Source organism: Quercus robur, chromosome 5 (genome assembly GCF_932294415.1).
Source record: "Quercus robur chromosome 5, dhQueRobu3.1, whole genome shotgun sequence".
Lineage (NCBI taxonomy): Eukaryota > Viridiplantae > Streptophyta > Magnoliopsida > Fagales > Fagaceae > Quercus > Quercus robur.
In genome coordinates, this window is record NC_065538.1 from 35164962 (window position 1) to 35189512 (window position 24551).

General features: G+C 32.8%; 2 protein-coding genes across 3 annotated transcripts; one reads left to right on the forward strand and one right to left on the reverse strand.

The window, feature by feature from the left end:
• Nucleotides 1-1602: 1602 nt before the first annotated feature.
• On the reverse strand, nt 1603-11771 carry LOC126728147 (thaumatin-like pathogenesis-related protein 2). Its single transcript, XM_050434017.1, has 3 exons — nt 11446-11771; nt 4158-4170; nt 1603-1782 (listed from the first exon to the last, which is right to left on the reverse strand). Exons 1-3 carry the CDS (start codon nt 11769-11771, stop codon nt 1603-1605), a joined length of 519 nt encoding a protein of 172 aa, XP_050289974.1.
• A 1269-nt stretch (nt 11772-13040) lies between these two features.
• On the forward strand, nt 13041-23763 carry LOC126725849 (putative cyclic nucleotide-gated ion channel 8). Of its 2 annotated transcripts, none has more exons than XM_050430828.1 (8): nt 13041-13224; nt 14798-14970; nt 16155-16740; nt 18585-18797; nt 19319-19623; nt 21661-21772; nt 22155-22391; nt 22617-23763. In XM_050430828.1, exons 2-8 carry the CDS (start codon nt 14912-14914, stop codon nt 23346-23348), a joined length of 2244 nt encoding a protein of 747 aa, XP_050286785.1. In that variant the 5' UTR covers nt 13041-13224; nt 14798-14911; the 3' UTR covers nt 23349-23763. The 2 variants fall into 2 exon arrangements, with proteins under 2 accessions (XP_050286785.1, XP_050286786.1); XM_050430829.1 differs by lacking the exon at nt 13041-13224 and adding an exon at nt 15390-15660 and having other exon boundaries at nt 14801-14970.
• The last annotated feature ends 788 nt before the right edge of the window (nt 23764-24551 follow it).

A 24551-nucleotide genomic window follows, 5' to 3' on the forward strand; every position in this document is an offset into this window, starting at 1 on the left:
ACCTAAACTTCTCCAAAACTCTTTTCTAACTCTGATTTTTCTGCACATCGAGCACTAAGCACGTTTTTGGCTTTTCAAAACCTCTCTCTATTACTCATTAGGGTAGAAACTACTTTCTAATCCAAATCAAAAAACCTTTTTCAAACAATATTTTCAAGAACATATTTTATTTTGAGTTGTGATTACCTATGAACTATTGAATATTTTGATTCCCTTGATTATCAATAAATCTTGTTGTGTAAGCACTGAGGGGCCGGTTTAATATCTAACAAGTTGTGTTCCATAAGCAAGGTGAGACTCTCTTGATGGCTCTTCCTTAATTTTGGTTTTGTATAACTTATGTTCTTATTGTTCATAATTGATTTATATATTATATGTTCTTAGATATATGTTTTGTTTTGTTGTGTCTCATTATGTTTCTATTGGAGAGTTGAATGATTTGATATATTGATGAATAATTTATGATGTGTTAAGTGTTGCTTTCATTTGTTGTTTAGATCCAATACATGTTAGGAATAGTTTTTGTTTTGCGTATCTTTGATATATTTGTTCTTAGTTTAGGTTGTGTAGTTTTTATGTTTTAAAGCATGATAGGTTGTTAGATTCATTGTTTTTAAGTCTTAGTCTGTTTTCTATGTTGATGTGTTCGTCACTAGAGTTTTTAGGCTGTAACCCACGTGCGCATAATCTTGGCTATGTACACAAGCTGGATTATGTGTACACAGGCTTGATCATGCGCATGCATACCATTGCCTAGAAACCCTAGTTTGAGTTTTCTGCTTTGTTTTCTTCATTTGTTTTACATATTATGCCTCTGTTTTGATCCCTCTCTATAGGTATGAGTCCTTGTTCTATGTTTGTTGTTTGTTTGTCTTTCACATGATTAAATTAGGGTTTATCTTGTGTTTCTTTGTTTTGATGTCATGAACATGCATTCACATGTTCACACATTTATGCCATAGGTGCTGAGATGTAGCAAGGTAAGTGAGATAAGTCATGCATTCACATAAACGTGCATCTTTGAATATGATTTTGCCTTGATGATGGAGATAAACATGTTTGTTTGGTTGAGTTCTTCTTGAAGTATAGATGCAATCACATGTTTGCTTGGATCTTTCTATGCCTATGTGCTACCTTGGATATGATATGTGTGATAGTAACATGCTAGGGTTCATATTATGCCATGATTGATGTATGATTAGGTCTTTTTGGAATGATTGATGCCATGTTGATTGTTAGATGTATACTAGCATATGTGTAAGTATAAATGCAATGTTGAATATGCCTTTAATAGGGTTAAGAGACACAATGAAAGGAAGCCAACCTTAGGGTTGGGCGGTTTTGGGTGTCTAACACCTTCCTAAGACCGTACCATAACTCCGAACCCATATCTCTGATAGTAAGACCAAAAGGTCCTTCCTCGAAAGGACGCTATATATATGGTTCCTTGACCATTGCAAAAACTAGGTGGGGACTCCCCCTTGTGTCCACAATGTCTTCATCATAATAGTCCACCTGATCATAAGAATTATCTTCATAAAAGACTCCTGCATCCTCATCTTCTCTATCACTAGGGACTTCACCCTTATCATTACCGCTATCTCAGATACCATAGTCTTCACTATCACTTCCTTCATTGTCACCATCTTTGCTGTCATTGTCTCCACCATCACTGTCTTCACTATTACTGTTTTCACTATCACTCTCTCCATTGTCACTGCCTTCATCGTCATCACTAAGGGTCTCTCCTTCTTCATCATCTTCAGCATCTATCCTTGCTTCCTAAGGATCCTTCAGGGCATGTTGACAGGCTTCTCAATATTCTTCCTTCTTTATCTAAAAGATAATTATTTTTTAAAAAGTTTAATTATCAACAATTCCCTTATTATCTGATTATCCATTTTATTCCTATGCAACCAAGCTTATTTTTTATCAAATCCAACAGCCAATCACATAAATTACTTAATTAATTTTAATTATTGACCAATCAAAATTAATTTCAATTATTCACACGTGATCAGCTTCACCCACACAAAATGCATGCAAACTGTGAAAACTTGATCTCATGATATCTTTCAATCCGACGGTCCGATTTGGGAATTGGGCATATCGTCGCGATTATTAGAGTCTGAAGATCATTTTTATGATATGTGATGCCGATTTGGGGAATCGGGCATATCGTCGCGAACCTTAGAGTCTCAAGATCATTTTTATGATATGTAATGAATGATTTAATGCATGAAATGCAATTATGATTTTTGGGTATTCAAAATGATCATTTCAGTCATCTTCCAAGATTAAATTATGGGTGCAAAATTGAGTGTCTACAGCAGAAGTGTCACATGGCCAACATTGTGGCTTTGCCTAATAATGCAATTGCGGGTACTCTACTAGATCATTCTATCTTTTTTGCGAAGATTGTCAACAGAAGAGCTTATAGCATAGACACATTGGTTTTAGACACTAGGGCAACTAATCACATTTTTTGTTCACTAAACTTTTTAACATCTATTACTGTTATTTCTTATACTATGGTTGAATTGCCTAATGGGGAAACGACTATTGTCACACATATTGGTACTGTTAAGTTGTCTTCTCACATAACCCTTAAAAAAATTTTATTTATAGGAGACTGTTTGTAAATGAACTAATTGGACATTATCATAGTCCTTGAGATGCATTGTATGTGATTTATGTGATTTAGTTATAGAAGATATAAATCACAAGTTCCTTGTAAACTCAAAATATATTATCTAGTCGGTGATGAAATAAGGCATTTCATCTACGAAGACTATAATGCATCAACTAAGATGATTTATCTTGATCATGGAAGTGGAGACTTCTAGTTGATGTGTTGATATGTCTTAAGTATGTAAGACATATTGAACTAGACCACTGTGAGATTAATTATTCAATTAACAACTATCACCTAAATAATTAATCTCATGACTTCTAATTTCATAGACTCTTAATCCTTAGGGGATAGCAAACCCGAACATGAAATTTAGGTTACTTTGATATATCAGGAGTGAGATCTAATTTAATGGTCAAAACCTCAGTATGTTGGGTAACCACGTGTAGTGTTGAGGGAACACATATTCTCAAGATGGAATCCATAATCTCTTTCTGTAAAGACACGAAATATCCCCTTGAGATAAGTTTAATGAAATTGGTTATTCAGGGCTGGCCACTTTAGTAAGAATTACTAAAGTTTATATATATTGAAATTAGATTTCATAAATATGAATAACCAAAAGATTAAACCAAGTACTCAAGGAATAAAATAGTTGTTTACAAAGTGACAGTTTATTATGACTTTGGTCACTATGGATATTTCATGGAGGGGTCAAATGATATTATATTAGAGTCTTGTGATATAATTTATTAATAAGGCTTAGAGTGCAATTATATTTCCATAGTGATACTTGTTATATAATTAACTAGTCGCCAACCCGTACAATGCACGAGATAGTTAAACAAAATTTATACACATTCAATTTAATTGGTACACTCATTTGAAAACAATTCTAACTAATACCCAAATGTAAGAAACGCATCGACTTACTATTTAAAGTGGCATTCTGAAAAACATGATTGGCTATACAAATCTCATTGTTGTCATGCAAAGGATTTATAAACTATTAATCCCAAAAATATGGGCTTATGCTATCATCAGAATTTACACACATATTGTGCAACTAAGCCTTAATTTCCCAGCTACGGTTAAAAGTATAAACTACAAATATATAAATAAAGACCATGACTTGAGGGGGATGCATTAAACTTCAAATTAGAGTAATAATATCACTTTCTCAATCTTTGCTCAGTTGGAAAAATAATATAGAGAAAATTTAAAATATGGAAAGAAAATAAAAATTACAACAATTAATTCCATTATCTTTCATGCTATACTTTGTAATTGTATGGAATTAAGTCAGCTCAATTTAAGTAGTTGTAATAAAGTTGGCTTCTACCATTCTCTATTCTATAGCAATATGAACATATCGGATTTCTCAAACAATTACTGATATTACAGTAAAATGATTTATTATTGAAAATAAGAAACAATTAAGCTCATCCCTTAAAAATTTATCTCTTGCACTTGTATGATATGGTTATTTCCATTTTCAAACTTTAAAATAGATTATGTGTCTTACCTGAATGTTTTCCCTGTGGTGAGCACAAATAAAATGAGACAAGTGCTTCATGACCTTCAAAGCAAAAAATCTTTCCTCTAGTCAAAAACAAAACTCATCAAGAGGAGTAAGAGAGAAAGAAATTACTTAATGAAAAACCATGGTGAATGAAAGAAAGATTTCTGAGCTTCCAAAGATCCACTCAAATTTCAACCATAGGTGCAAAATGCCAAGTTAAGAAATATAAATATTGATCTACAGGTGCAATTTTTTAATAGACAATAGCAATTTCATGGACAATTTTTTAATACTTATTGAGAAAAAAGATAATCTAAGATTTTTCCTTCTTTTTTTTTTTTTTTTTTGATAAGTAATGTAAATTTTTTCCTAGACTAATTGAATCAGATCACGAACGAAAACTCTAGAAACCAATATCATACTTTCATTTTTGCTTAAAAAAAAAACAAATAGGCAAATAAATTTTTGGACCAAATAGAAAAACTATAACCTTGATTTGATTTCTCATTTACCAATGATGGTGACTGGAGAATTAGCTGATTTGTTCCATAAGAGTGGCTTGAGTAATTTCCGATGGCAAGTGCCAAAGATAGTGAGTAAATCAAATCAAAGAAGGAGAGTATAAACTATTTCACAAAATCAAAGATCTCTTTACATCCCATAAAATTTTAAAAAAAAAAAAAATTTAAATCTCTCTATAGTTTAAGAAACACAATATACTAAAATTAGAGAGATAGAAAATTTACTTAGGACAAAATATTATAGATAATTTAAAAGAATTTTAGTTTAAATTTTGAACACCGCAACTCCATAAAATTCACACTAATAATAGTATTTTTATGATTGTTGTTGGAAAAATATATGTGCGCAGCGGAAAAATAGCGGATCTACTTCATTCACAATAGATAACATGTGCTATGTAAGTTTCAGAATTTGAGAACAAGAATGTGTACCTTGGTGTGGTGAAATTCAAAACCGAAGATCAGAAGTTCTTGGGAAGACTTTTAATCTTCACTCCAATTCCACTTAATGCCCAAAATGTGTGGTCTCTCAATCAGTTTCCAATGAGAGAATAAAGAATATCCAACACTCACATACAAACCATTTCATTCTTTGTATGATTTAAAAAACTTTTATGAAAGTCTCTTATGAAAACCTTAATGAAATTATGTATGTTTCTCTCCTTATATACAACTAATTATCTAATTGGGCTAGCCTTTTGGGCCATTCCAATTGGGCTCTAGTATGTGGGTTGGAGTGGGACCAAAATGGACCAATAAGACACTAGCTCCAATAGGCCTTGGGCTTTTCTGTCAACTCTTGACAAGTCTAAAGTTACCATTAACTATATTTAATACCACTATATAAATATAGTTGCACTCTAGGCCTTATCTATAAATTATATCCCAAGACTTTATTATACATGCAACCCCTTCATTAAAATATTCATAGTAATACAAAGTCATGAAATAGATTGCCACTTTGAAGATTACTACATCTTAATCCTTGAGTACCCGGTTTAATCCTTTATGTTTTTCGCCATATATTTATGAAATCCAATTTCATAAATATATACTTTAGTAACTCCTTACTAAAGTGGTTGGGCCCAACATTCTGAATAACCAAACACATTAAACTTATCTCAAGGGAATATTTTATATCTCCGTTAAGAGACTATGAATTCCATTTTGAGAATATATGTTCCATCAACATTAAATGCGGTTACCCAACATAATGAGGTTTTGACCATTACTTATAGATCTCACTCCTGATATATCAAAGCAACCTACATCTCATGATCTGGTCCATTATTCTCTCAGGATTTAGAGTTAATGTAAATAGAAGTCGTGAGATTTATTATTCATTTGACAATCGTTAGGAGAATAACAAATCTCACAGCGGTCCAATTCAATATGTCTTAACTCTTAAAACATATCAACATACCAACTAGAAGTCTCCACTTCTATTATCAAGACAAATCATCGTAGTTGATATGTTATAGTCTTCGCAGATGAAACGCCCAATTTCATCACCAACTACAAACTAAAATTCTGTGTTTACAAAGAACTTGTGATTTATATCTTCTATGACTTTTCACATAAATCACATACTATGCATCTCATGGACTAAGATAATGTCCCATTAGTTCATTAATAAATAGTCTCATATAATTAAACAATTTAATTATTTATGTCATGCCATGAAATTGGATTTTAGGGCATAAACCCCAACAATTGTACAGTTAGAATTTTGGTTTAATTCTTGAACACTGACTTGGAAATTGATTAATTTAAAAAAAAAAAAAAATCTCTATAGTTTAAGAAACACAATATACTAAAATTAAAGAGATAGAAAATTTACTGAGAACAAAATATTATAGATAATTTAAAAGAATTTTGGTTTAAATTTTGAACACTGCAACTCCATAAAATTCACACTAATAATAGTATTTTTATGATTGTACAGTTAGAATTTTGGTTTAATTCTTGAATATTGACTTGGAAATTGATTGTATGAGTATTCAGTGTTGAACAGTGTACTATGTTTGATCTATAAACAAAACTAACCTTACAAAAACTGAATTTTATAAGCTAAAATCTATTTCGTTTCTTTTTTTTTTTTTTTTTTCATTCCTGAATTTGATGCAAAGTATGACGTCTTAAAATTAATCTAGTAATACAATTTTTTTTTCACAGTTATTGATGTGGTTTTTTTTAACAATTATTGACCTAACTTACATAACATGTCACTTTCGGAATGAAGATTGCCCAACATGTGGCCATCCATCTCAGCGACTTGTCTCTACAACTCTGAGTCTAAGTGAGGAATGAACGGATTCATCTGCTCTTTCTGATGTGTCTTTGGTTTTCCCCTTTTGCTACAGAAAGAGTGTGTGGCATCTCCATCTATTTATAATTTTAAATGGGAATAGGTGGTCTATGACTCTTTGCAAGGACTAATGGATGCATGGCTAATCTATGTGGGTAGTGGGTGGAGGGACCATCCTCCAACCAACTGCCCCTCCCCCTATTTTAAAATTTACGTCTGGAGAGAGAGAGATTGCAGAATCTGTGGCCTTTTTTTTTGAACTTGAAAGACAGGTAAGGTTGCTAGGGTTTTGAGGTGGGAAGAGAGGAGTTATAACATGAGTCTTTCTCTCTTCTTTTTTGAATCCTTACATGAGTCTTTTTTGTGTTTTAATCCTAACGTGAGTCTCTCTAATATTTTAGTCTAATTAATTGAATCCAAACATGAGTTATATATTTATATATATATATATATATATAGATTAATTAATTATTTTATTTATTTAAGTAATGCTGACGTGGAAAATTGTGGAGAGATCAGAGGTTTCGGTTTTATATATATATTAGTCATTTAACCCGTGCGATGCATGGGTTAAATTACTGAATGAGTTTGGAAGGGAAAAAAAAGCGTTATATTTGAATTTAAATGGTTACTATTAAGACTTTAAAAAGAAATAGTTAGCAACGTAACATAGATGCATGGAACGCTTGTGAGGAGATGGGTAGATGGCTATATCTATCCACAACAGGCATTGGAATCATTTTAAAAAAATGTAATCATAAATAGGTAATAAATAACACTGTATAACTAAAAGAAAATAAAAGGACATAAGAAAATGACTAAATATATTAAATATATATTCATAGTTAATTGGAATTTTTTTATAGAAAGTAATTAATTGATATCAAGAACATAATAAATTTAGGAGAAATGATATGTCTACAACATTTTTACAACAAATTCTAAGTGGCAAGTTGTTACTAGTTGTTATTGTTGGGGCAAAAAAGTAATCTTAGCATTAGTTTGAAATTTGAACCAATAACAACTAACCACTTGTGATTTGTTGTAAAAATATTATAGACGTAGCATCTCTCTAAATTTAGGCCTAAAAAACTAACTGCATAAATAAATCTTTAAATTATCATTTTTTTTTTAATATTTTGTGATTAATACTAAATCAACAATGTACAAAAATCTATACAGTATACACGTCTAAGTATCTCTAGTCTTTGTAGTATATTATATGCCCATACCAATTTAAAAGGAAACTGTGTAGATCTAACTGATAGAGTGATGTTACACAAATATTCTAATAACACTATTGGGAGATAGTTGGAAACCAAAGCCCAAGTGAAAGATGAAATAAATAAATGAAACAAATTTAGTAATTTTTTTTTTTTTGGTATAAAATAATAAAAGTAAGGATGGAATGGTATTTTACGTGTACCTTCCAAGAAGTTGCCTTTCTCTTAAAAGTTGCTAAAGTAGCAAAACTCAACTTCCTCATGTGACTATTATCTCCTTCTACAATGCCACTTTTTCTTTATCTTTTTAATCTTGTTTTCTCTCATAGTGCTTCTGTAACTTTCTCCTATGTTTTCAATTTTTCATTTAATTTATGTTTCTTTTCCCCTACAATAAGATCATCCACTGCTTTCATTCTCATCTTCTTCTTCCTCTTCTTCTGTCAAATGCTATAAAAGTTGAAAAATGGGAAACTATTGGGTTTGGTGGAATTTGGACCTATAAATTTGAGAAGTAGAGAGATGCATCAGATCATGAAATTAAGATTTTATTATTTTGGCCTTTCTATTTTTTTTTTTTTTCCTTCTATGTTTTTTTGTGAAACAATATAGTTTTTTAAAGAGAAGTCAACTTCTGTTAGTGTTAGACAATTTTGAGGTTAATAAATATAAATATAAATAATGTGGTGTACCATCATCCCTACCGACAGTAATTGTTCCATTTTCTTCAACAATGATTCAAGAGTACTCCTTGAAAAACAACATAATCAGTAGCCAAAATATCAAAGAAATAGTAGAAAAACAAAGGCAAATCAGAATGAAGTGATAAATAAGGACGAAAATGGCAGACCACGAAAATGCACCTCCAGTTTACTTAGTGGTAATGACTTGGAAGCACCAGTGATTTTCATGAACTTGTTGATCGCTTGCTGTATTGGCGTTGAGATTGTCAACGATTTTTTTCAAAGACAGAGGTGTGCGATTGGAAAAGAAAAACTGCTTGCAAATTGCATATTTTTTGCAGTCCGGTTATATTTATATGTACCGAGGGAAAACAACTATATGATACAGTGTAATGATTTGTTTCTTTTGGTTGTGGTTAGTTATTTAAAATTCCAAAAGATACAATTGTTCAGTGTCTTATTCTGCAAAATGAAAAGACACAATTGTTCAGTTTTAAAATTTAGTTGTGTGGTATAAATTTATGTAGCCACGTGACGCAATGAGACTATTAATTATTATATAGATAGATATATATATTTATATATATATATATAACTAATAGTCGAGACATTTGACTTTTTATTGATCACTCTTCATTGCGCCACGTGACTACATAAATTTATACCACATATACATTTAAAAACCGAATAGTTGTAACTTTTCATTTGGTGATAGAAAGAAGTGATATTTTCAATTTTTAGAACCAATGTGTTTAGCCAACTATAGTAAATTAGAAATACAATGTTCTGTTTCTTTACAAAATATTTTTACATTTTGTTGACCTTATATACACGCCCCTTAAAAACCCAACTACCTATTCTAATCATCTAGAGCATTTATTATATTTTGGGATTACTACATTTTCCAATCACAAAAAAAAACCTAAGGGTGTGATGAAAAATTATTACTTTTTGATGGGAAGGATTCTTCTCCACTTTGAAATGTGAAAGAAAGGTTTGCATGAACATGTCAGTGCTTCTTCTCTCTAACGTCGTCGGCTACTAAGTCATTGATGGAGTGGATGAAGACGCCAAGGCTCGGTCTACCGGTATGAAAATCCTAATACGATTCATTGATTCCTATTGAAAAAGCAAAAAATTTTAAGTAAAAATAGATATAAAAGTAAATAAATGTAAACAAAGGGAGATGTTGATAAGGATTCACCATCAGCATCTGCTTTGTGTTGTTGGAAACGGTTTGAGGGAGGAGAAGTTTGTGTTGTTTTTATAGCAAGGAGAAGTGTTGGTGCTTGTTAGTTATGTATATTATTTGAACGTGAGTTAGTAAAAGGCGTGCATGATGGAAACTGTTAAAAATTGTTTAGTTTGAAGTTGATCACTTTGTTTTAAATTTGATTCTTTTTGTTTGAGATTAAAAAAACAAAAACAAATGCTTGATTATTATTTTTTTTAATGATAAAAACGTGCTTTATTTTTCTGCCAACCATCAAATCTAATTAAAACTCCTTTTACTTTACTTTTCTTTCCCCACACTTTTTTTGGTAATGCGGTAGCCATCCTCTCCTTTTACTCCATGATCTCACGTTTGTTTATTTTTTTTTTTATGAAAAAATGTTCTTGATTTTATTTTATTTTTTTTAATAATAAAACCTGCTTGATTTTTTTAGGAGAGTTTGCTTCTTTTCTTTAAAGTAACCAACTAACCATACATAATTCCCCTAAAAGAAAAAAAAAAAAAAAAAAAAAAAAAAAAAAAAAAGTAACCGAAGATAAAGAGAAGGAGAGGTATATGTTAATAATTTGCTAAATTTAAGGAGATGGATGGGAAGTTATAGTAATATAGTTTTTTAATAGGAGTATTTTTTTTTCCTTTAAATTAAAAATAAATAAGAAGATATTTGAAAAAAAAAACAAAAAACAAAAAAAACAAACAAACAAACATGAAATCATGGAGTAAGGAAAACAAATTCTATTAAAAAAAATTGAAAACGTTTAACCAAGAGAGCGGTAATATTTACCACCAAAAAAAAAAAAAAAAAAAGTGGTAACCGAAGATGAAGAGAAGGAGAGGTATATGTTAATAATTTGCTAAATTTAAAGAGATGGATGGGAAGTCATAGTAATATTTTTTTTAATAGGAGTTTTTTTTCTTTAAATTCAAAATAAATAAGAAGATATTTGAAAAAAAAATAAAAAATAAAAAAACAAACAAACAAACAAACAAACGTGAGATCATGGAGTAAGGAAAGAATTAATTATCAAACGTGGTCCTATTTATCACCAAAAAAAAAAAAAGTGGTCCTATTTTGTTGGCAATGTTTTAGTGGGAGTTAAAAAATATAGTTTTACTAAATTATCATTTAGTTTTGTCTCTATTTAAACCTAGGAAAATAGGGGTATTTTGGGGAAAAAAATCTGGTCCAAACAGGTGTAGCCCCTTAAATAGTAACTAGCCTCTAAGCATGCACGTGAGGCTCTTCTATTATTTTGAGAAATAGTTAATAATTTGCATCTATTATAAATTAGAATTATTACATTTTCCAATCACAAAAATACCTAGAGTTTCCAAATGTCATTTCAACAACAGTGGTTGGAGGGACTCCACCAATACGTTGGCAATGCAGAAGGCCAGCACAATCACCAATTTGGCGTGAACCTTTGCCAATTTCTTCATCAAAGCAACAACCTTGTCTGCCCCATACTCTTCTAGACCATCTTTCCAAAACTTCAAACACTACTTCTTCAACACTATAGAGATGAAAGCCACCATCTTTTGGGGTTAAATGTCCTGCAGTGGCAAGAAGTCCAAGCCATATGTGTCCCATCTGCAAAACAAAGTTAACAATAGGCAACGATGTAAGTTTTTCAACTATACTATACATAGTTGAAGGGTTTTAAAGACTGCAATGTTGTGAGAGAAAATAGTGTACCTGTGAAGGAAAGGGAGTAGAGAATGTAGAAGAAGAATTTAACTAAGGAAGTTGGCATTTTGTTCTTAATTTGTTTTTGAATAGGAACTGACTGCTTGCACTTTCGTGTTTTGAGAAAGTGATTGTACAGGGAGAGTGAGAGTGGTGAAGTGGGTTCCTTCTTTTTTGCCACCACGAAATGATACATCTGTAGAAAAAGGCAAACTGCTTGATGTTTTAAAAAATTGATTATATTTCTAACTGGGAGAAGGTTTTTATTTATTTATTTACTTACTCAGATAAGAGGAGTAGAGTTTTTTTTTTTAATATAACTTGGAGAAGGTTTTTATTTATTTATTTATTTATTTACATACTTAGATAAGAGGAGCAGGTTTTTTTTTTTTTTTTTTTTAATAAAAAGTATAGAGTTATTAAAGGTAAAAAAAAAAAGGTGAAATTTTTTTTGAAAACGTGAGATTAAGTAGTTGGAGTATTTCAAATACCTTGAGCAGAGAATGTAGAAGAAGAATTTAACTAAGGAAGTTGGCATTTTGTTCTTAATTTGTTTTTGAATAAGAACTGATTGCTTGCACTTTCGTGTTTTGAGAAAGTGATCGTACAGGGAGAATGAGAGTGGTGAAGTGGGTTCCTTCTTTTTTGCCACCACGAAATGATACATTTGTAGAAAACAGAAAACTGCTTGATGTTTTAAAAAATTGATTATATTTCTAACTGGGAGAAGATTTTTATTTTTATTTTTTTTATTTTTACATACTCAAATAAGAGGAGCAGGTATACTTTTTATTTTAAAAAAAAAAAAAAGTGAAATTTTATTTGAAAACATGAGATACGTGAGATTAGGTAGTTGGAGTATTTCAAATACCTTGAGCAGAGAGTGTTTTTATTTTGTAGGCAATGTTTTAGTGCAAGTTAGACATATATTTTTACTTGTCTCTACTTAAACTTAGGAGTGTTGGGGGTATTTTGGAACAAAAAAATCCGGTCCAAACAGGAGCAGCCTCTTAAATAATAGTATAAATATAGATATATATTGATGATAACTTTAGGCTTGTCAAGAGTTGACAGATAAGTCTAAAGCTCATTGGAGATAGAATCTTATTAGTCCCTTTGGTCTCATCCCAAGCCACAAACTTAATCCCAATTGGGCTAACCAAATTAGATAATCAATTTTTATTTAATAAGAGTTATTAAATAAAATAATTGCCAAAGGCAGTTAAAAACATACATATGATTAAAAGAAGAAAAAACAGTTTTTCTCTATGGAGTCTTTGGAATACATTTTTCCAAAGGAAAATTAACATATGAAAGTACTGATTGAGAGACCACTCATCTTGAACACCACGTGGAATTGGGATGAAGATTGAAGGTATTCTCAAGTTTTGTTTTTGGATCTCACTGCATCAAGGTATGTTTTCTTTTCTTTATTCTAGAATTCAAGGTTACATGTTATTTCTCATTAATGAAACAAATCTTTATGTTGCTTCCGCTCTGGGTTTTGTATGAGATACAAAACCAGTTTTTCCAACACATTCAAAGCCATGTGAACATCTGTGACGATATTAATAATCCCCTTGTCAATACTTATGCTAATATTCTTCCTCTTGTAATTGATGCCTTCACTGATTTATGGAGGAGATATATAACTTGAAACCGTTGGCAAAGTTCACTTTGCACTAGTTTATTGCTTACAACAAATGGGGTTGGGTGAATCGAACCAGTTTCTCCTCATGCGGTTTGTTTTTTCTTTTCTTTTTTTTTTTCTTTTTTTTTTTTTTTTTTTTTTTTTGAGAAACAGGTAGAAAATCTCTGTTTATTAGTTTTTATTTGTTTTTTAAATGAAGGGAAAAAAAATAAAAATAAAAACGAAGGCCCGCGACTAGTTAACCATGTCATTGTTGGTGTTTTGTTGGATACTTTAATTGTTGAAGCTTATGCTGCCATAAATGACTCTTATTTATCTATTATTTTGCCACTTATGTAAAATTGGTCATACCTAGTGCACAAAACTCTCATTTTTGTGAGGTATGGGAAAGGTTATAGTAGGCAAGTTCACCCCCAATTTATTGGGGAGACTAATTCCCATACTCAAACCCGCAATTTGTCGCTTTTGGTAGAAGACATTTGCTATCGCACCAAAACTCGACCTCTCTCTTGTGTAAATTTGGTAATAAATAAATTTTAATTTGTGGAAAGTTTGCAGCAATAGGTATCTAATAAAAGTTAGTATATTTTAACACCAATAAGAACACCTCGTAGGAAATAATGCTTTAGAATCTTGATTGGAGAAGGCTAAAGAAACTATTATAAAAGAAATACAACAATCTAGTCTACGTTAAGAATTATGATTGACAAGGTTCAAGCAATTGTCACTTTGGAAAAACTAAAGAAATTACCTTGTTGGATGGAGAATGGATGTAGGCCAATAACAATGTAAGATCTTGTATTCTAAGGATGTGTTATTTGGTATTTTCTATTTTTTACTTGTACCTTTATTTTTTGACCCGGGGGTTCTATTCTTGCACAAACTGTTTAGAACCTTGAGAATTAGCAGAATTAAGAAAATTCTTAGCATGTATACTTGACTTTGGGTATCTGTGACAGGTTTCACTACAAAACTATACATGTCGTTAAGATCCATGATTTTAAAATATCCGAAATGCCAAATGCTTTTGATAATTATATACAGGAAAACTACAAAAATAGTGGTACTAATGAATTCAGTAATTTTAACTGTTTATATATTTTTTTTTTTGGGTTTCATTTCAGTTCTAATGCTAACCTTATAGTAGAAAATTTAATGGTCTACAATGCAATTCTGCTACTTTTCTTTGGATATTCAGACTAGTTGACATGTTGGAAATTTATGATTTTATATATATATATACTCAGAGAAGGTATGATACTTTGTGAACACAGTATTTCTGTTATGTACTATCATTTTATTGGCAGTCTCTTACCTTAGTTCATTTGCATTACAGGAAATTTGATTTATCACACTTGATGTTTCCATATCCCATTTAGTGGTTTGACTTAAGCTTACCATAGAATCTAACACTCCAATATGATGTCAATGTAATTGATGATTCTACAAAATGTTTGATTGCGGTTACAAGTCGCAGTACATTGGTGGCCAGAGGGAGAAATTTTTAAGGTAAAGAATGTACACTGCATATGTTGTTCCTTGCTATAAATGATTCCCATTTCTCTTCTATAAAATTTAAAGATTATTGATTGCATAAATGGTTCTTATTTGATACTTTTAATTGGATTAGCAAGAAAAAATAATTAACTTCAGTTCAATGAACTCAATTTAAGGTGAAATGAGGCTACTGGGTTTTGTTGCTTTTGACTTTAGGAAATGCAAATTCTCTTGATGTTGGATGCTGAATATTGTATTGTATATTTGTCACAATGCCTCCCTGATTAGTTCATTGATCAATGGAAGGGCTGGAAATAATGTTAGCAGGCTGGAAGAAGTTGAACTTTCAGAAATGAGCAAGGGTTACTTTGAGTAAAAGTAACCTTTCTAGTTTACCAACCTACTTCATGTCACCCTTTCCTATATGCCAGGTAGCATTGCCAGAAGATTCAAATAGATTTTATGTGGGGTGGTACAGAGGAAGAGAGGAAAATTCCTTTTGTAAGTTGAGACATGGTTTGTCCCCCTATTAAATTAGGGGGAGTAATTATTCAGAAGCTTGGTATTTTCAGTTAAGATTTATTATGAAAGTGGCTGTTGTGCTACGCAACCGAATGGAATGCTCTTTGGAGAAGGGTTGTTGGGGCTAAATATGGAGAAATGAGGTCAATGGTGCTCAATGGATGTAGTGGTACTGATGGGGTGAGTGTGTGGATAACGAGACATAATTTAATGAACTTATAGAGTTTTCACTTCTTCTTTTTTCGTTTTGTATATAATTTGCATTAGAGATGGACACAATTTTTCATTTTTTTGATATTATTTATCCTGTTGCTTTATATATAATACTAATATTCATTTTGATTCAGAAAAGATAAAGCTAATGAGTCTATGACTCACATATAGTTTACAATCAATGATATATTTGTTAATCACAATTTTTTATACAAATTGTTTTTAAATGATCTTTAGTATATAGCACCTTAAATAATAGTAAGTTGCACAATGAACTAGTTCAGTAGATAGTAAAAATGTGCTTCTAAAATATTAGATACCACATTTTTTTAGCATTATGTTCAAAAGAGGCATAGGAGTAGTTTACATTTTACTTGCAATGATTTTCATCAGTAGTTCTTCTCTATATGGATATACAAAAGCAGTAGCAGTGATTGATTTCAAGGTTGTTGGCACTGTAGGTTGGATGACCTTGATTCTATGTTGTCAACGCCTTCTGGTGCTGTTGGAAAGAAGCGAGCCATATTTAATTTAGAGGGGCTAAACCTTACTGGTCGTGCAAAGAAAAATTCATCAAAATCCTTTAGGTATGGAATGAAAGTGGGATCAGATGGACTAAAGACAATTGGGCGATCACTCAGGTCTGGCGTCACCCGGGCAGTGTTCCCAGAAGATCTTAAAGTATCTGAGAAAAAAATATTTGACCCTCAAGATAAATCCCTCTTGTTATGGAATAGGCTTTTTGTCATATCTTGTATTCTTGCAGTTTCTATTGATCCATTGTTTTTCTATCTTCCTGTCTTCAATCATGCATCAAATTGCCTTGGTATGGATACAAAGTTGGCAGTCACAACAACTACTCTGCGGACAATTCTTGATTCTTTCTATCTTATTCGTATGGCTCTTCAGTTCCGCACAGCGTATATTGCACCATCTTCTCAGGTTTTTGGACGAGGTGAACTTGTGATAGATCCTACACAGATAGCCAAGCGATATCTACAACATTATTTTATTGTAGATTTACTGTCTGTGCTTCCTCTACCTCAGGTTTGAGAAACCATGCACAGTTTCTTTGCTCTACTAGCTTGCATGCCTATTTAAATCTATAGACTTCTGTGTCTTTAGAATGACTTCTTTTACTTTTTTTTCTCTCAATAATGATATCTTTTACTTTTATTGTATTAGAAAACTATGGAACTTTTTTTAATATACCTAATTCCATCTTGCAGCATCATTTTCCATAAAATTTAATGGAATAAAAATATATGTTATTCATTTTGTGTTTAAATTGTTGAGTTTGTTGCTTTCTATGAGTTCTAAGTCTTAAACTGTGAAAATTTGAAAGCATATGGATGCAAAATACGTCTGTCAGCAAACGATTACTAATTACATCATACATTAATTTTTTAGATTTTTATACGTCCAGATCAAAGATTTTTCACTTTGTCTAAATCATAGAACAGATATATGCCATCTAAGTTTTTAATAATTCTTGAAAACCAAGCAACCAAATTATCCAATGAGATCAGAACCAGTGTTGAAACAGATGTGTATGGTTTACAAGGGATTTTTTCTTTTTCAAATTTTTCTGAATAACAATTTATGGATTCCCTATGGTTGAGGGAATTGTTAGTAATATTTGTAAAGATGACCTCTGGATATTGTTTTTTACAAATTACAAGGCATAATTCCTGAAAGTTTAACTAGAAGATGTAAACTAGAAGAGCTAGTCATTATGCATTTTAGTAGGAGCATTAAACTGAATGTCTTTCCTATCTTATATTTATTTTAGAGTAAAAATAAGTTAAAACCATTTCTTGAAACAGTGATTTGTGCTGCCTCACTTGAGGCAATATCCCCCCCACCTTTATTTTGTCTTTCGATAAATATAGCACTATCCATTGTTATGTACAAAATATTCAGCTCTTTTGTTTTTTTAGTATTTCCTTGCACAATATATGCTATAAAAGAAACTGCAACTCCTACTTTTGTTGGCCATGACAAAATATTTTGCCCTTCTATTGTGTTGAAAATGATTTTAAATTTTTCACTGCAAGTTAATGAACAAGGTAAAATAAATCACTGCAAGTAAATGAACTAGGTAAAAACAGAATAAGAATACTTGAAAAGTAGAAGTGGATGAGTTATACTGACCGTCAAAAGTGTACTAGAGAGAAAGGATTGGATTCCACTACATACAATTACATCTTTGAGAGACAAATTACACACAGTGAACTACATACACATAATGCATGCATTGCTTTAGTGAAAGGAAATACTAGCAATCTGTTGTCCAGTCAATACTCACATTTAACTTACAGGCCTCAGCCCATGCATTTTTCTCATGGAGAGAAAATAGATGAGCTCTGCATGAGAGAATACTTAGACAAGTAAATCTATAATAAAAGAACTTGGAATAGGCCAACATACTATATTTTACTGGACTTTTACAGGTAATTAGGTATGTTATTAGCAAGAATCAGAACTTTTTGTCATTTCTACTACCAGTGACCCTTAGTTGAAATGCTACAGATATATGCCTACATGATTAGCTTTGTGGCACTTTTTTTTTTTTTTGCATCCTTAAAATTGAAATTATATGATATATAAGATTTGCATCCTGCATGCATAACTGGTCATATTTGGCTCTGGATTCTTGGCCAATTTTTTTTTCATGAAATTATATGATTATATATAAGATTTGCAGTTTTGCATAGTAGTAAAATGACTATTTGAAGACTGGTCCTATGCTATTTATGATTTTCCTTCAGCATAATTGTTCCATTTTGCAGCCTTAGTGCTGAATTCTTCATTAACATAGAAGTGTTCCACAAGTTCTGGAATAGGAAGAAAAGCATCATTTGATTTTGTTTTATTCTCATTATCTGCAGATTGTAGTGTGGAAATTCCTCCAGAGATCAAAGGGCTCAGAAGTATTGGCTACAAAACAAGCATTACTACATATTGTCTTGTTTCAATATGTTCCAAGATTTGCCCGCTTTTTTCCTTTGAATGCAGAACTTAAAAAGACTGCGGGTGTTTTTGCTGAAAGTGCTTTGGCTGGTGCTGCATACTATTTGCTTTGGTATATGCTTTCCAGCCATGTAAGTGTTCATACTTCTTTTTTACATATTAGGTGAAGCTCTCATGAGATGTGAGTGTCATGTCTAGTATGACACAATAATTTAAAACTTGGAAAGGGAAAAAAAGGTGCATAGAAGAATAGTGAATTGTAGATCAATATGTCGCCTTTCTTATTCTGATGAGCCCTAGATATCATGTTAATATCTTTGTTTAATAATGTACATAAACAAAAATATAGGAAGGATTTCTAAAGAGAATATTCTATACCTCCCTCCCCCTTCCATGTTAGGAAGAAAATAGTTTTATGAGATCAAGCTGCCCTTATTTTAATTTATATATCCAAGGCATTTCATAAAAGAGGAATAAATTACTTGAAGTGATTGAAGATATTTATGTCGCGCATGACCTTTTTTATATGGCTGACAGTCTGCTTTGAATTGAATTTTTCATCTCTCTCTCTCTCTCTGATTGTTTCAGAGTTCAATTTTTTGGTCTTGAACTCAATTTTCACATTGAATAACTTTTGGATGAAAATTTTCAGATTACCGGGGCCTTTTGGTACTTATTTGCTGTTGAGCGAAATGACACTTGCTGGCGGCAAGCCTGTAAGGATAGTGGAAAATGTGACATAAATTACTTGTACTGTGGGAATAAGCATATGGAAGGTTACAGTAATTGGGAAAAGATCAGCAAGGGTGTTCTTGGTAGTCGTTGCTCTATTGTTGATGAAGATTCACAATTCAATTATGGAATTTACACAAATGCTATATCATCTGGTATTGTTGCATCTAGGACTTTTTTCTCTAAATTTTGCTACTGTTTATGGTGGGGCCTGCAAAATTTGAGGTATCTTACTTTTTGCTAGTAGATATATGTGCACAATACTTGCTTTTCTATTCTTGATAGGCTAAATGCTATTTAGTCACTTAGCTCTGTCACAAATTATACAATATATGCATGTGTAACTTACCCATCAAAAAATAGATAAATGAATAACTTAAAATGATTTTCCTTTTTCTACTTTTTTTTCTTTTTCTTTTGGGCTTAGGCATCTATTTATATAAATATATATATATATATATATATATTTATCATTGAGATACTTTTTTAATTGGTAGCTTTATGATAAGGATAGTACATCCATGAGCAGATCCATTAGATAAATTTTCTTGGTCAGCCAACAAGTCAAGCACTAGCTTAATAGGTTCACAAGCTAGCCAAAGTCAGAAGCTTTTAGATTTTTATGAAAGGCACTGATAAATTCTACTTTCTCTAGAATTGAAGAAGTTAGTATTTAAACTCAACTTTGGCTTTATTAGTTATGCAGTATTTTTAGACATTGTCTATCAGTAAGTCCTTTTATAGTGCTGATCATGGATATTTCAAAATGATATGTAAGGTTGAATTTATTCAACCATCTAATTGGCTTTATTCCGTGTCAAATTTGCTTGTAATTCAGCATTTAGTAACCATGTATTTAGGTGGGTTTGTTGTAAGGGTAGTGAGTGAAATAGAGTGAAGTTTGCTCAAGAGCGTGCAAGAAAACAGAGACTCGCGGCTGGGACTCGCGGGTGACTCGCGGCTGCAAGCCGCCAGAAGCAGCACACGTGCCAAGCATGCTGGAAGATGAACAGTCATGCTAGCTGGAGCACTACAGGACAAAACAGGACAACTGGCCATACGGTTAACTCGCGACTGGATCTCGCGACTTAGTCAAGCCGCGAGCCACCCCTGTTTTGTAAAACCTGACGTTTCACATTCCTCTCCCACTCCAGTATAAATACCCCTTTTACCCACGATTGAAAGAGAGCTTCTAGAGAGAATTTTGAGAGAAAAACCCTAAAGAAAAACCAGATTGTTTCACCCACAATCTCTACCTTAGAGTCTCTTCAAATTCCTCAACTCTCTTCCTCTCCATAGTCAAATCCTTGAGAGGCATTATACCAAACCTGGTTCTCACCATCATCATCACTGTGAGACAGTTGTTTGGATTTCTGGGAAGCAGTTAGGAAGGAACCAATCTTCATTGGTTGATGCTACGGTCTAGTAGCGGAATCCGGGAAGTTAGAAAAGAAAAAGGTTCGGCGCAACCTCGTTGGAGCAAGAAGCTTGGAGGGCTTAGGTCCACTGGGTAGATTAGGCTTGGAGGGTCTATTGCTGTTCTTGTATCCCAACTGTATTTTCTAGTGGATTGTTTACCGCTTGGAGGGTGGCGGAGAGGTTTTTCGCCGAGAATTTCGGTTTCCTCTTCGATAACACATCGCGTGTTGTCTTTGTGTTTGCATCTTCCTTCCTCTCTATCTTTGCCTTTTTATTATCTGCCGTGGTTTTATTTTGTTATGGCTTAGATAGTTCTTTAACCAATTTCGTATTATAGCATGTGTTAAGTTTCCACACACTAGTTGTTTGACATATTGCTGGTATTGGTTAAGTTGTATTTTGGGGGTCTAAACGTTCAAAGGTGTTTTGTACACGTTTTTGAACTTTCATGATATATACTAGAAAGTTCATAAGGAATTTCCAATATGTCTTAAGTTACTCTTGTTCCCAATATTTTAACATGTTTGTGACTCAAAGGTAGTGGAATTCTTTTAAAGATCAGTGAATGCAGCTAGCCAAAATTATTGGCCCTTATGGATAACCAAAATCTCTATATTGGATTTGTACCGTAGGAAAAAAAAAAAAAATGTGCAGCCACGATAACTTGTTAATACAATTACAAAATTTTCAAATATGCAATGATATGTGGTAGATTGCTGCATCATGCGATAATTATCATTGTCATAATTATTAAGTTTAGTAAAGTAAAAAATGCTAATTTCTGAGTTTATTAGCTCCCAACATCTCCGTTATTAAAGCACATTGCTATTTCAATTTCTACAGTACACTTGGTCAAGGGCTTGAAACCAGTACCTATCCTGGAGAGGTTCTGTTTTCCATACTAATAGCAATTTCTGGGCTCCTACTCTTTGCACTTCTGATTGGAAATATGCAGGTGAGTTTAATACTACACTTTATAACCACTTCTTCAGATAATTATTTTTGGGATACGCATGAGGACGCTCATGTTAGTCAGTATTATTACATATAAGTGCTGAAACATATTTGGATATTCGTTTTCTGATAATTAAAGCAAAATAGTAATTGGAATTGCTCCTATATCTCATTTTTTGAGAATAACAATGCTTGACAACTAGTTGTTGTTGGGACAAATGGACGAAGCATATGCATTTTAAAGTTTTCTTTTTAAAGGAAAGTGGAACTATGAATATAATTGTGGAAACAGTTTAAATATTGCATGCAGATCTTATGTTTTTAAGGAAGTACAAATCTTTTATAATAATGCTGACCTCTAAGGTATCCTGTGGTTGCAATAGACATACCTCCAGTCTCTTACAGTTCGTGTTGAAGAGATGAGAATCAAAAGGCGTGATTCTGAACAGTGGATGCATCATCGCTTACTTCCACAGGATCTGAGGGAAAGAGTTAGACGCTATGACCAGTATAAGTGGTTAGAAACACGAGGAGTAGATGAAGAGAGCTTGGTCCAGAGTTTACCAAAAGATCTCAGGAGGGATATCAAACGACATCTTTGTTTGAATTTGGTGAGAAGGGTAAGTATATAAAAGTAATTATGTTATAACTTGAATCACCAATAGGATATCTAGCATTCTTTCATTTGTCTTAAGCCTATAGAGCATTCTGTTCATTTTTTAAATAAAAAATTCCTTTGCTATTTAATCTCAATAGCACTTTAACATCAGTCTTGTATCCTGCCAGTGTCCTATCTTGCTGATGTTTATTCAAAGAGAGTGAATTCTATATGATGGTGTATGCAGGTTCCTTTGTTTGCCAATATGGATGAGCGGTTACTTGATGCCATCTGTGAGCGATTGAAGCCCAGTTTATACACAGAGAGAACCTACATTGTTCGGGAAGGGGACCCGGTGGATGAGATGCTCTTTATCATTCGTGGGCGCCTGGAGAGTGTCACTACAGATGGTGGAAGGAGTGGATTTTTCAACCGAGGTCTACTGAAAGAAGGGGACTTCTGTGGAGAGGAGCTTCTAACTTGGGCACTGGACCCTAAAGCTGGTTCCAACTTACCATCATCAACTCGGACAGTGAAGGCTTTAACTGAGGTGGAAGCCTTTGCCTTGGAAGCAGAGGAGTTGAAGTTTGTTGCCAGTCAGTTTAGGCGCCTTCATAGTAGGCAGGTTCAGCACACCTTCCGTTTCTACTCACAGCAGTGGAGGACCTGGGCTGCCTGCTTTATCCAGGCTGCTTGGCGACGGAATCTCAAGAGGAGAGCTGCAGAACGTCATCGTCAAGAAGTGGCAGAAGAAGAAGAAGAGGAGGAAGCATTACACTATGGTAAAGAATATGATGATGTAAGGGCATTAGTTTCGCGAAGTGATAGTACATCTAGGCTTGGTGCAACTATCTTAGCATCCCGATTTGCAGCTAATGCCCTTCGTGGTCATAGGCTTCAGAACCCAAGTGCTGGAGGCTTGGTGAAACTGCAGAAGCCCCCGGAACCTGATTTCACAAATTATGATTCAGAGAACTAGTTTCTTTATTTTAGATGTTGAAAACCAAGGAGCTGATGTTGCTAGCTCTTGCTGTATACTATGGATATTGCTCATTCCCGGTTGCAAAACAGTATTGTTCAACTTATTCTAGGCGATGACAAGAGTGAAATTTTTTTCCTGAAAGGCGGATTGGTGCAGGTCTCTGTATGGTCTGAGTGGCAGACCATTAACTCTCTTCTTCTTCTTGATGACCCATTAGACTCAATGGTCCTTTCCTGGCAAAGGTTGGACTACTTATAAAAGGCTTTATACCATGTAAAGAGACTCATTGCAAAACATGGCTAGAAGGATAGGACCAACACCTGGTCTTTGCCATGACTTGCATGTGTTTAGTTTATTTGTTTTGTAAAAAGTATCTCAAAATTTGAATGCAAGAAATTTGTGACATCAAAAAGCTGCTCTACACGAGTTAGTTGAAAGTTTCAAAAGGGATTCTTCATATTCTTGAATTTCTTTCCTGTTCTTTAATTTTTAGGCGACATCACCAAGGTTAACTTTGGGACAAAAGGAATATTTGTTTACTATCTAAATATCATACAAAAAAGTTGTGAATACATATATTTTTTCAAGGTGCAATAATTTATTGAGAATCAATTCTTAAGAATTGTTCTTTAGTTGGAAATTGCATTACACATACTGTTTTGGATTTCCTGAATCATGGGATCATCCCCCCAAAATTTAATGAAACTCGTGTTATTCTCATTCCCAAAGTGAAAAATCCAACAAAGATTACCCAATACAGACCTATTAGCCTTAGCAATGTTATTGTAGGATTGCTTCTAAGGTCCTTGCTAATAGATTAAAAAAATTTCTACCACATATTATTAGTGAGAACAAAAGTACTTTTATGTCTTAGCATCTTATCACAAATATTGTTCTCGTTGCCTTTGAAACAATCCATCATATAAACCAGAAAAAGAATGGAAAGGTAGGGGAGATGGCCCTTAAATTAGACATAAGTAAAGCTTATGATAGGGTCGAATGGGATTGTCTAGAAAAAATAATGATCAAGATGGGCTTTCATACACAGTGGATTGACATAATGACGAGATGTGTTCACTCTGTCACTTATTCAGTCAAAATTAATGGCCAACCCCAAGGTGTCATTACTCCTACTAGGGGATTACGCCAAAGGGATCCCCTCTCCCCTTATCTTTTCTTGTTTTGTGCAGGAGGTCTTTT